The sequence below is a fragment of the Haemorhous mexicanus genome, chromosome 3, assembly GCF_027477595.1.
Source record: "Haemorhous mexicanus isolate bHaeMex1 chromosome 3, bHaeMex1.pri, whole genome shotgun sequence".
NCBI lineage: Eukaryota > Metazoa > Chordata > Aves > Passeriformes > Fringillidae > Haemorhous > Haemorhous mexicanus.
In genome coordinates, this window is record NC_082343.1 from 116,284,890 (window position 1) to 116,297,367 (window position 12,478).

Genomic DNA, 12,478 nt, shown 5'->3' on the forward strand with positions numbered 1-12,478 from the left:
AATGCCATTATGGTCCAGATCTTGGGAAGGACAGGGTTTATGTGCTGGATTCTCTTTGGAATGATTATCTGCTGGGGTTTAGAGTGCTTCAGCCAGACTTTCTGGTTACTTTGGGCTGGAAAATACCCACATGTATATGAATATGAAAGACAGAGAATCACTGCTTCATCTTACTCCTGTTACCACTGCACAAAGCTGCTTCCCAGCAGCCCATCCTACAACCAGAGATGGCAACCATCTGCATATCACCATTGCAGGAACTTTAAAAATGGCCTCTGAGATGTTTCCCAAAATTCCCAGCAGAGATGCCACATCTCCTCCATGAACACAGGAAGAGACCTGCCGTGACACCCAGCTCACACCTTGAGCTCACCTATCTGCAGGAGGTTCAGGAGTCGTGGCCAGCTGCAAACAGAGTGGAAATGTTGCAGCTGTTTGGTAACACGGGATAAGAGGGAGCTTGTGTGAAAGAGGCTTTTACTTTATCTCTTTCCATGCCACTTCTTTCTTGAAGAAACTTGTCTGCAGAAGCAGTTAACCAGAGAATCTCTGTATCACTTCCAGAACACCATTGCCAAAGCAAGGCAAGATTTGGGTCTAATCCAGCAGCCACAAGGTGAGATGAGGCTGTCTCAGCAGCAGAGTACTCTCACACATGTTAGAGTGCAGAATGCAGCCCCCTCTTTGCTTGGCAACTTTCTGCTTTTTCACTTCACATGCAAGAAACATTTTTAAGCCTCTTCACCTCAAAGGCACTTTAGTGAAATCACTGCAAGCCCCAGGGAAGATTTCACTTTGTTTTGGTTTTGACACCCTTTTCAGCCTATCAGTAAATGCTTCTAGGGTGCTGAGATGTGGCATGCTTATGGTTGGAAAGTGCTGGTGTGTATCCTCCTGATGGCTCTCCTGGGCTGGGATTCAGCTCAGGGCTGGAGCCCCTCTGCTCTGGAGCCAGGCTGAGATCTGGGGGTGTTCACCTGGAGAAGAGAAGGCTCCAGGGAGAGCTCAGAGCCCTTTCCAGGGCCTAAAGGGGCTCCAGGAGAGCTGGAGAGGGACTTGGGACAAGGGATGGAGGGACAGGACACAGGGAATGGCTTCCCACTGCAGAGGGCAGGGATGGATGGGATATTGGGAAGGAATTCTTGGCTGTGAGGGTGGGGAGGCCCTGGCAGAGGCTTCCCAGAGAAGCTGTGGCTGCCCCTGGATCCCTGAAAGTGTCCCAGGCCAGGCTAATTGGGGCTTGGAACAATCTGGGATAGTGGAAGGTGTCCCTGGGTGGAACACTTTGGTCTTTAAGGGCCTTCCCACCCAAACCAGTCCAGAATTTGATCCTGTACAGTCTGGACACAGCTGAAAACCAAGTGTGGACAATCCAAGCTTTGGCAGGCGCAGGCATCAGCAGATCCTTTGATACCTTGCAGAGAGAGTGTTCCTCGTTGGAAGCCCAGGAAGATAAAAGGTGCTGTCATGGAGCTGAGGGTGGTGTTTCACCTCCTGTTTTCAGCTCAGAGATCATTGCTGATCATGGATTGAAACCATGAGTGCTTAGGAGGAGTTAAGCAGCTTGTCACCAGAGCACTGTGTCAGCCCTCTGCAAAGCAGAGTGACCTACTTTCTTGCCTTTTTTATTCAAATTGCTGGACCAAGCCTTGTAATCAGATAATATGTGCTTGATGAGTGTTGAATTCCATTAGCTGCTCTATAATAACTGAGTTAGAGGTCAGTAATCTTGTAAATTTCTGACTTGACACCATTTGTGTTGTAGCATTAGCAGTAAATATTTCTAATTAAAATTCTTTTAACAATGTGTGAAATCTTCTTTCACTCTCAGAACTCTTGTCTAAACTGTCACATCAAAACTAATTGGGCCCACCCATCTATTTTGTTGTATCCTGTGAATGGGCTTCATCTCCTGCTGTAGAAAATGTGAATGAGAAAGATGCCAAACATTTACTTTGGGAAAATATGAGGATTATTTTTAAGCATATGAATAAATACAGTCTTCATTCATCTCTTTCTTGGGGTGCAATATGATGTGCTGCATTAAAAAAAAAAAGAGACACCCTAAATCACTGATACAGAAACTTTGGTGTGTCTTCCTCCCTAAGGAGGTGCATACATCAATTCTTTGATAAAAGTAAAATAATCATGGATCTCATAACACCAGCCATTTCAGAAAAACCTAGGACATGGTTTCCTTTCCAGGTTGGAAAATGGAAGAATTTTAGGGGGCTTTTAAAATAAATCTTGTTAATTTAAAGGCAACATGAATCTTTGCCACAGCCGAGACTCCTTTTATAAACCAGTTACATTCTTGCAATAAAGTTTAAAAAAATAGAAGTTGTTAAGTTGTTTTTCTGCCATTTATTAAACTTCATGAAAGGGTTACAAGTTGCTTATCTCTGCTCTGTTTTCAGACTGAACTGCTTGACCTCTCCACAGTGGATGTAATCTTGATCTCCAACTATCACTGCATGATGGCACTGCCCTACATCACAGAGTACACAGGATTCACTGGAACAGTTTATGCCACCGAGCCCACTGTTCAAATTGGCAGGTAAAAAGCCCCTTCAGATTCTCTGCTCCTCTTTCATCACTGCTGAGGAGAAGGTGTAAAGGACAATATGGGGAGAGGAGTGGTGGCTAATGTTCCAAAGAGGCTTTCAGGCAGCAGCTGAACACCAGCCAAGTCCTTAGTGCTGCAAATGTGTTAACTCCATGTTTCCCAACTTCTGGAAGCATCAACATTACCAGCAGGTGCTTTGTGTTGAGTCCAGGCCATAGATGTGGGACAGTGGAATTTGAGTGGGCTGAAACACCTCAGTAATGGCCATATAGGCAACTTCAGACCTTCAAAAACCATGGATCAAAGAGCTCTGCTGCTCCTCTCTGTTCCCCTTAACCAAAAGGAATCTTCCCAATCAGAAAACTGCACTTGTTTCCCACAGAAGCTGTGGCAGCCCCATCCCTGGAAGTGTTCAAGACTAGGTTGGACAGGACTTAGAGCAGCCAGGTCTAGTGGAAGGTGTCCCTGCCCATGGCAGGTGTTGGAACTAAATGATCCTCAAGGTCCCTTCCAGCCCAAACCACTCCAGGATTTTATTATTCCATATAATCACATTTTCCTCCACAGAAAGGAATTCAAGCTGACATTATCTCAAATGACAGCTAAGCTATGTGAGCTCTGAATCCAGAGAGAAACACTAAGAAAAATGGCAGAAATAGGAGACTGAGGTAGAAAAAGATATGACAGTGCAGTCACAACCAGAACAGTCATCAAACTTGCCAGTTTATCTTTACAAAATTGTCTTGTTGGTTGGATGGATCAACACCAAATGCTGCAGGTGAAGCCTAACTGGAACTAAGCTCTGTTCCTCTCCTGCAGAGCTGCCACATTCAGTAATTAGGAGCCAGATTAGGCCCTCCTGTCTGGACTACTCTGTAAGCACTTTAGGGCAGGAATCTTTGTCCACTGAAGGTCCTGTGCAAACTTCCCATGCCAGAGTAATTCCCCCATTGTGTGAAAACAAACAGAAGCTGAAGGCCCTTGTAGGTGAAAGGAATTGTGTAAATACAAACGAGTAGTAGACCTCTGGTCTTTGCTGGTCCAGAGCTGGAGATAACAAGCACAGTCTTGTGGGAGAGTACACTGGTGTGGTTCTCCCCACCCCAAGTCATTCCAGATGCTATCCTTGTGCTCCAAACTTGAAGGGAAAGCCTGCACACAATCACAACTCTTTTAGTTTTGGGCAGGGAAATCTGCAGTGACAATTTCTAAAGCTTGACACCTTTTCCTGTCTCAAATATTCATTGGCAGATGAGGAGAGTTCACTCTGACAGCATGCTTGGTTTCCCTAAGTGATAGGCAGCAGCTGAGGAGGTTTTGTTGTGTGTTTTGTCTCACTACTTATCACAAGCAGTCAGTAATGGAGAAATTATCTTGCACTTTCCAAATAGCCCATAACCCAGTGGGCCAGATCCTCCTCTGTTGCAAGCAGATGGAATTGGAAACACTCCTTGGATAAACAGGGGCAGTGCTGGTAATGGCCTCTGTGGGAAGAACCCCTCTGAGTGTTACAATTTCTATGGTATTTTGGAAAGAATTGGGCCAAAGTTCTCTCCTGTGTGAGAGGAGGCAGTGCTAATTTAGGTTTGATTTTTTCAGGCTCCTGATGGAAGAGCTGGTGAATTCCATTGAACGCGTGCCAAAGGCTCAGTCTGCCTCCATGTGGAAGAACAAGGAGGTGCAAAGGTAAGGAACAAGTCCCAGGAAAGGTGATTGTGCCAAAGCACCAAAGTTTGGGAGTCACTGTGAGGATGGCTCAGCTCCCACCATTTGAGATTTGCTGCTGTGACTCCTTGGGTCGATTATTTCCTTAATAATTTCTGCACATTGTTGGTTTTCCAACCTCACAAATTTATTTAACTTGGTAACAGCAAAGCTTCCCCTGATCTCCCCTCACACAGTTCAGCTCCATGGTAGATAAAACCATCGAATTTTGGTAGTAACATTATAAAAAGTTGTTGAAATGAGAAGGATGTTTAAGTTTAATGACACTGCATTGGAATAATTTAAATTTAAATGGTATTTACATTTATGTTTGCTGACATACTAAGAAAGTCAAGACACAGCTGTTGGAGGTCACTGGTGTTACCTTTCTTCCCATCTTTACACCTGAACAGCAGAGTGAGCTTTTTTGGCTTTCCAAAGCTTAAAAACAAATTAAAATCTGAATAAAAAAGCTTATTTGGAAACACCATTCCATTATTCCAGCTATACATCAAAACAAGATGCTCAGAGTTTTGAAAGCCTATGGAATCTAAAAATTATCCGTACAGTTTATAATTGTACATGATGCTTTGGGAATAAGAACAATTTCAGGTGCACAACATGTTCCTTGGATAAGACAGTTTTGTTTTTAGCACATTTTAAAGATAGGGTTGGTTGATTAAAAAGTTATTTTTAAAAGCTGCTTTGTGCATTTTTAATTGATCTTCCTTTTTATACTCCTAAATCTTAAGATGGCTTGATTTAGAAGTTTCCTAAAAGTGAATTATTTCTTACATTAGAAGAGTAGCCTTGATATTTCCCAATATCACAAAGCAAAAATTAAAAATCCAAATTACCACAGTTTTAGCTGTATATTGTGTTCCCCTGCTGAATTCAGGAGCAGTCTTTACACCCTAACTCTCACTCTTCTGAAGAAAACAAGCAGATGTCAAGTCAGATGTAAAGCAAAACCAAATACACTGAAGTTCAGCAGGATCTTTAGAATAGTGGGGTGGTGTTTTTTTTAATTTTGGGGTCCACTAGCTTGCCCAGAGCCACTGCTGAAGCTCCCAGTGTGTGAAGAGAGAGGACTGGAGCCATTATTCCTGTCACACCGGGCATGTTTTGTATGCATGGTTTAAAGGAGAATCATATATCTTGCAGCTCATATAATGTCACTTTCCTGGTGGTCGTATTTTAGGAAAAGTGCTGCCTGGCACTTTGCATGCTGCTGATTATTCCAGAGGAGAACACAGAGAGGGAATTTTTGTTCTGATTCAGCTGCTGTAGAAGACTGGAACCTTTTTTTCCTTGATGTGGTATTTAAAATACATGTTCCTCTCTCCTGTTGCTGGGCATGTCCCCCAAAATACATAGTTCCATCCTGTAGCTATTGGGAGCTACTAAACATCAGTTTAATAACATGAATTTGTGTATAATTAACTCTTCTGGTTTGAACCAATGTTGTCTTTGAGCTGGAACAAGAGGACAAATGTGACCTCCCTCTCCACCTCTACCCCACCTGTGCCCTGAGATTCCCCCCTCACCTCTCTGCATCTGTAAAACAGAGCTCCCATCCAGCACAGAGGGCACCCGGGGACTTTAATTAATGTTTGCAAAGTGTTTTGAGATGCCTGGTGACAAGTGTCACGCAGGCGTGAATGGAACTGATTATTAGAGCAAAACATCTACTGATCCCCAAATTAGCACCTGGCTAATGGCACATGCAGGCTTGGACTGACATCCGTTACTTAAGAAAATGTGATCTTGATGAATTGGGGGTTTTTTTTCCTACTTGGCTGTTGCTAGAACAGAATACTTATTACTTCTGAGTCTAACTTTAATTTTTCAGGCTGATCAATCCCCATTAGTGCTTTACAGTTCAGCTAGTTCTTCTCCAAACAGTTAGTATAAAACACAAAGTATTATCATCTTCATTAGATAAAGCACTGGAGCATTTTAAATGCAAATACTGTATAAAATATAATAAGTTCATTATAGTGGTTTACATTTTCCCATTATCAGATCCAGTCTGAACTAATTGCTTAGCCTGTTTTATTGCCACTGGCTTTTATTTCAAGTGAGCAGTCTCGTGGAAGCTCTGGAGGTGTCAGCCAGGATATCTTTCACACTGATTGGGATTCAGGGGCTAAAGAGAAAGTTTGCCTTGTGAAAGGCACTCTGTTGACTTCTTGTTTGATGGTTTCCCATATCTTTTAAAGTGTTTGAAACAGGCTGTTTCCTGAGGCTGAGCAGGGCATGAGAGAAGCTGTGGCCTGATGTAGTTTGGTGATGCCATCCTCCTCTCCCCTCGAACAATTCTGGGATTTTACATCATACATTAAATGTCACCCTTTGCATTGACCAGGAGGGACTGTCTCCATGCGGATCCTAGGGAAGAATACAAGTCCCTGAGTTTTTTAAATGTGAATTTTGTATCCTCAGCCGTGTGGATTCGTGGTACCTCCCCGTTTATGGCTGTCCCAGCAGCTGCCCTCACACATCTGGTTGTTGGGAGGTGATCTTTAACAGGATGTTGCCGTGGTGGCGGTAGATTTACTTCAGACCACAAAATATCCTCTGGTAACTCTGTAGGGATTTTAGAAGTGAGATGACAGACTGAATGCATCTGAGGGACCAGCACCTCGTTGTCACTCAGCTTCATGAAACCACTGGAGACTGGTGCCACCGGTCTCTGCCAGGGATCAGAGTATTTTCAGTGTAGCCACAGTCAAGGCTAAGAGAAACTTCCTTCACCAAGGACAATTCCCCACTTTCTCCATTACCTGGAGAAACATTTTCCTCTTCCCAGAAGAGAAGCTCCTGAAAGCATCCAACACTAAATGCTTCTTATGGTAGGTTAAAGGCTTTTACAGGCAATTTGCTTCAGTGCAGTGGTGGACAACTCTCCACATTGTGTGGCCTTTTGTTGCTTACGACTTCCCAAAAAAGACCTTGAAGGCTTTGTTTGTTTCCTGAAGCACGGGGTGCTTTCAGCCAGCGTGTGCTGGAATTGCAGTTATCGTTCTGGACCTGTGCTGTGGTCTTGGCAAGAGCTGTCCTTAATCCTTTCTTCAGTATCTTAAATTATGGAGGAGTTCACTGACCTAGTAGATAGAACAATAAATTAAATTCCTTTAAACAAATTGATCAAAGAAACTTGACCAATTTCCATAAATCTTTGGAAATTGGTTTGAATTAGCCTTTGATTTAGCATTGGTTTAATATACAAAAAAAAAAAAATCCTATTCTTCTTATGCATTTGGCAGCTGTGCTGCTTCCTGCCTCAGTTCATGTTGCTAAGGAAAATTTATTTCCCAGAAGTTAGCCATCTCTCTTCCAGCCTGTGACATTATAGTTCACTTCTTCCCTTGACAACGCCGGCCAGCTGACTGTGAGGAGCAGAATGGATGGATCTTACTTTGGTGTAAAACATTTTAAATACTTCCGTGGAGGGGATTTCAAAGAGCTCTGCAGTGTCAGCTCGTGTGTTCCTGCCAGGGCACTCAGAAGGGAAGTGGGATTGAAGGCAGGGAAGCTGAGCTGAGCAGCAGGGACATGTGCTCTTGGAAGAGATTAGTGGCAGAAATCAGGGCAGGGCCACCCCTGCTCGCGGTCTGGTAGCTGTACTTTAATCACTAGATTGTTTCAGATTATTAGGGTATTATTCAGATTATTATGATATGAAAAATGGACACTGATCCAAGATCCTGGTGCTGGAGGTGCATTTCATGTTGACATCTCAGATCAGCCAGCACCTTTCATCAGTGGTGAAAATACCCCAAGAGTTGTGGTAACGCCTTGATCACAGCTACTTCTTTGATGCAAGGGCTGGACAGCACAGCAACAAAGAGAGCTGGAGGAGAGCCTAGGGTGAGGCACATTGGGAAGTGCGGCTTTGCTCCTCACTTTGAAGCACCAGGCACACTGAAAATAAAAATTGAAAAGGGTAAAAGTAAAGATCTGGAGAATGTAAAGGGTTGTAGAAGCTGGTCCAGCACCAGCTGCTGTTCTGGATCCCCACAAACCTCCTGCTGGTGTTCACAGGTTGCTGCCGGCCCCGCTGAAGGACGCGGTGGAGGTGTCCATGTGGAGGAAGTGCTACACCATGCCTGAGGTGAACGCAGCCCTCAGCAAGATCCAGCTGGTGGGCTATTCCCAAAAAATCGTGAGTACCTGGACAGTTGCCCTCAGGGCAACACCAACAACTGTTCCCCAGCTTTTCCCCCTCAAGATCCTGTGTTGGTTGGATCTAGTTACCCTGGCATAGGCAAGCAAGATGGGATTACACAGACTGCCCTTCAGTCTGCCTCCCAGGAAGGGCTCTTGTTTGGTGAAATCAGGAAATATCCATTTGTTTCTTCTCTTCCTTGGGGAGGCCAATTTTAAGGTGGTGTGCCCTCAAATTTGGAGTTGATGGCTGGCCCACTGAGAGCTGGGAGGATGCAGGGAGTGAATGTATCCTCTCTGTCTCTAAGCCACATCCCCTTCCCAGCTCCCCAGTCTCACTTCTGGGAATCTTTAGAGTGCTTTAGCCTCCACTTTGTTTCATACTGTAAATTAGGGACTGTAAACAAAACCTAATGGTTCAATGTGAACTTCAGAAACTCCTTTCCCAGGGCTTCCAGCTAACAGTTATTGACTGTAATGCTGTTGACTATAATCCAGTGTAGTTTCCAGAATGAACTGAACCCACAATTCCATAGTCTGCAGATCCCATATGGATTGCTGGCAGCATGTGTGCCATGATCCCTGCTCTTGTTTGGGCTGTGATACCTAGTTTTGCTGCTCAAAGGCCAGAAAAAAATAAAAATATGGGTTAAAGTAAGTTGTGACTCCTCATTATCCATGGATTGTTACAGTTAATTTTTCACTGTCCTCACAGTGTGGATGCATCTCCCTTAATTTTAGATGTGTGTATCTGAGCCAATCATTCTTTTATAGTTACTGGGGAAAAAAACTATATATTTTCTCTTCCCAAAGCTAACTTTTCAAATAATCAAACTTTAGAGCTTTGGGTTACACACTCTGGGGAATGCAGGCCCCCTGCCTTGTTTCTCAAGGCATCCAAATACGTATTGAAATACTAGAAAAATCATTGTATTGCATGAATCAGATGCTTGTTCTATTCTTCAGTAACCAGAAGCCAAATCACATTAGGGAGGTTTATTTTCCTTTCTCCAAACAAGTATTCCACATTCCTGGGTACAGATGAAGGAATACAATTCCTAATGACACCTGCAAAGGAGGCAGCTGTCAAGTTGCTTACACTGAAACTAAAATGTGGATTGAGTTTGCCAGGTGTTGTTGCTAAATTACCAGCAGGTAGCATTTGAAAAGAAATAAAGTTAGAAAGCTAGTGAGTTTGAGGTTAAGTTTGTTTTCCACAGTAAAATTTGCAACCCAAGCAGAGTTTTTATATTAACATAGAAGTACTTGTCCTTCCTTCTCTCCTGCTGGCCAATACCAATTTAATTTGACTAAAGGAGAATAGAGTCTTCAAAGACGCAAAGCTCCCACAAACTTCTTCAATACAGCAGAGGCAGGCAGAAGATCAAGATCAAGGATCATTTTGAGGAGTTGTTCAGTGGGAACTCAGATGCCATAAAATTCACACGGGAAAGAGACTTTATTGAGGCCCTGCCTCAGGAAAAGCTTTTCTCAGAGCCTGTGTCCTGCTAGACATGGGTGGGTAAAACCAGCAGATGTAATTGTTAGCAGAACAGCTTCACAAAGGCTCTGAGCAGCAGAACTGCTTTTGAAATTCCTATCACTGATGACAAAATGACCTGTCCTGATTTCTTCTGGGGCTCTCTCAAGTTAATGTCTCTCGCTCTGTGTTTCAGGAGCTGTTTGGTGCTGTGCAGGTCACCCCTCTGAGCTCGGGCTACGCTCTCGGGAGTTCCAATTGGATTATCCAGTCACACTATGAAAAGGTTTCTTATGTTTCAGGATCTTCTCTGCTTACAACACACCCCCAGGTACAGCCCCTGACTTTTCTTAGTCTTTAGGAGGAACTTTTGCTCCAAAAAAAGGGGTTATTCCAGCTGGGATCAGGTTTAGGGTAGAGGCCAGCCTAAGGTAACTGTGTTATCAGTGCCTGGACTTAATGGGCATTGATAAGACATACCCTGACAAATGACAGGCATCAATAGTTATGAGGGAAAGAGAACTAAAATTCTTTGTTATTGGTGATTTGATGTTCACTTAAAACTGTGGAATTGTCTTTCACTCTAAAGAGGAAATTTTCAATAGAGTTAAACAAAAGAGCATTAGTGACTTTTTAAAAAAATCCATATTTGACTGAAGAATCTTCACAGACAGTTCACAGACTGCTTTATATCACATCTGAAACATCCTTCCTTAGGAGGAATGATAGCTCAGTGGCTGCCAACTTTTCCACCCCGCTCTGCTAAGGGCAAAGTCTTTATAGTGCTGTAGATGTAATTTCCAGTAAATTAATTCTCTCTAGATCCATAAATTCTTACTGCAAAGAAAGGCTTGAAGTTTGCAGTGCCATGCGCTTTAGAAGTTGTCAAAATAGTTAAAAGCATTATTGCAGGAGGTATTTAAAAATAATTTAGAAGATGTGTCAGGTTTTTGATCACTAAGTGATTTCCCCCAAGGTGGGTGTCTGCTGGAGAGCTTTGCTTCTGAGCATCCCTCACTTAAAAGCTTGTTCTCAGCTGAGAAACTACAGTAGATAAATGATCTTTAATAGTATGGCCATCCTTAGGTGCACAAAATGTATCAGAGCCTCTAAATCCTTGTTTCTCATCAGCCTCATTCCATCCTGGGCTGTGCTCTCCTCCCCTCCTAGAGAAGGAGCAGCAGTGTTTGACAATGTGTGAATGCAATTTTTCTGTGAGGAGAAACTTTGCCCTGTACGAAGTAATTTGGTAACAAGAATGTTTTCTCCTCACTGACATGAAAAGGAATTCAATTGATCAGGTCAGGCTTCATCATTTTCCAAAGGTAAACGTTTCTCTGGAAGCTTCTGGTAAATCTCTGTTTTTAAGGAAATAGGTCCCAGTAGCAGAGAACGGTGTGAGTGAGCTGCTCATGGGCACATCTTTAGAAGGAATAGTTTAACAGAGAGTTAAAATCACATTCAGTTTGTGCTTTCCTTGTTATTTACCACATCACAGATGTTACCCCATGTCATCATTGTCTTGCATTTGCTTCCAGATGCTTTTTGAGGACAATGGATAGTTTTTGTCCTGGGGTTAATCCCTGTGAGCACCAGTACAGGCTGCTACAATCTGGTGTTTCTGTGTGTGGGTTTTGGGAGCTTCCAACCAGCTCTTCATCATCTCTTTGATGTTTGACAGACAATATGTAATGATAACAGTATCTCGAGTGGCACTGAGTCAGAATTGTGAGCAACAAATCATTTCTTCCTCGGGGAGTGAAAAGCTGTTTGTCTGTCCTGGTTCTCCATATGATCATGATGAGAAGTTCATCATGAAATTCCCATTTTATTTAGCAGGGTGAGAAAAAAGTCACTGCATTTTGTTTTAGAATAGGATATACTTTGAACATATCCAGAGCTGCTTTTCCAGTGAATTGGGATTTAGGCCTGGCACCACTGACTGTTCCCTGTTCTTCTGGCAGATGGTTTCCATTGAAATTTTGTCTCCCCCTCTCCAGAGTCTGGATTGACACCGTTGCCACTGAAGTGGAGAACAGGAGTTGACAGCACAGGTTCAGACATGTCACTAAAAGCCTTTTAAGACATATTCTTTACATTAACCCACAAAAATCAATGCAGGCCCTCTCAGTGCAATGGCATCTGAAATTATGTGGATCTAATACACCATAATCATTATGTACATTATCACAGGCAGATTCCATATTATTTTTTATTGCATTATTGGCATTTCATTTTCATGGACACACTGGAGAGAGTCAAAGATTGTGATAAATCTCATGTGTCAGGTCTGATCCTACAAAGGGGTGCACAGTTTTAACTCCTGTCAGAGTTGATGTGAAATTCCCCTGCATGTTTAACAGAGCAGGGTCCTTCTCAACTGCCTCAGAATGGCTCTGGAGAGCTGTGAGCAGGGGAATTGACCTTACAGTGGTCTTGGAGGTTCAGCAGAGGAAATCTCTTCATCTGTCTCTTCTGGAAGAAATCTTTCCTGATTGGTGAGACTGCAGAGAGTTGTTTATTGAGAGTAAATAACCATAAAATACCACACAGCTGCC

At 43.1% G+C, this 12,478-nt stretch overlaps 1 protein-coding gene across 1 annotated transcript in view; it reads left to right on the forward strand.

Annotated features, from left to right (window-relative positions):
• Positions 1-12,478, forward strand: part of INTS9 (integrator complex subunit 9) — a 61,576-nt gene that overhangs the window by 12,417 nt on the left and 36,681 nt on the right. Inside the window, exons 5-8 of the mRNA XM_059843128.1 lie at positions 2,418-2,557; positions 4,166-4,252; positions 8,318-8,438; positions 10,117-10,251. Of these exons, the coding sequence (XP_059699111.1) occupies positions 2,418-2,557; positions 4,166-4,252; positions 8,318-8,438; positions 10,117-10,251 (483 nt within the window). The remainder of the gene's footprint in view (positions 1-2,417; positions 2,558-4,165; positions 4,253-8,317; positions 8,439-10,116; positions 10,252-12,478) is intronic.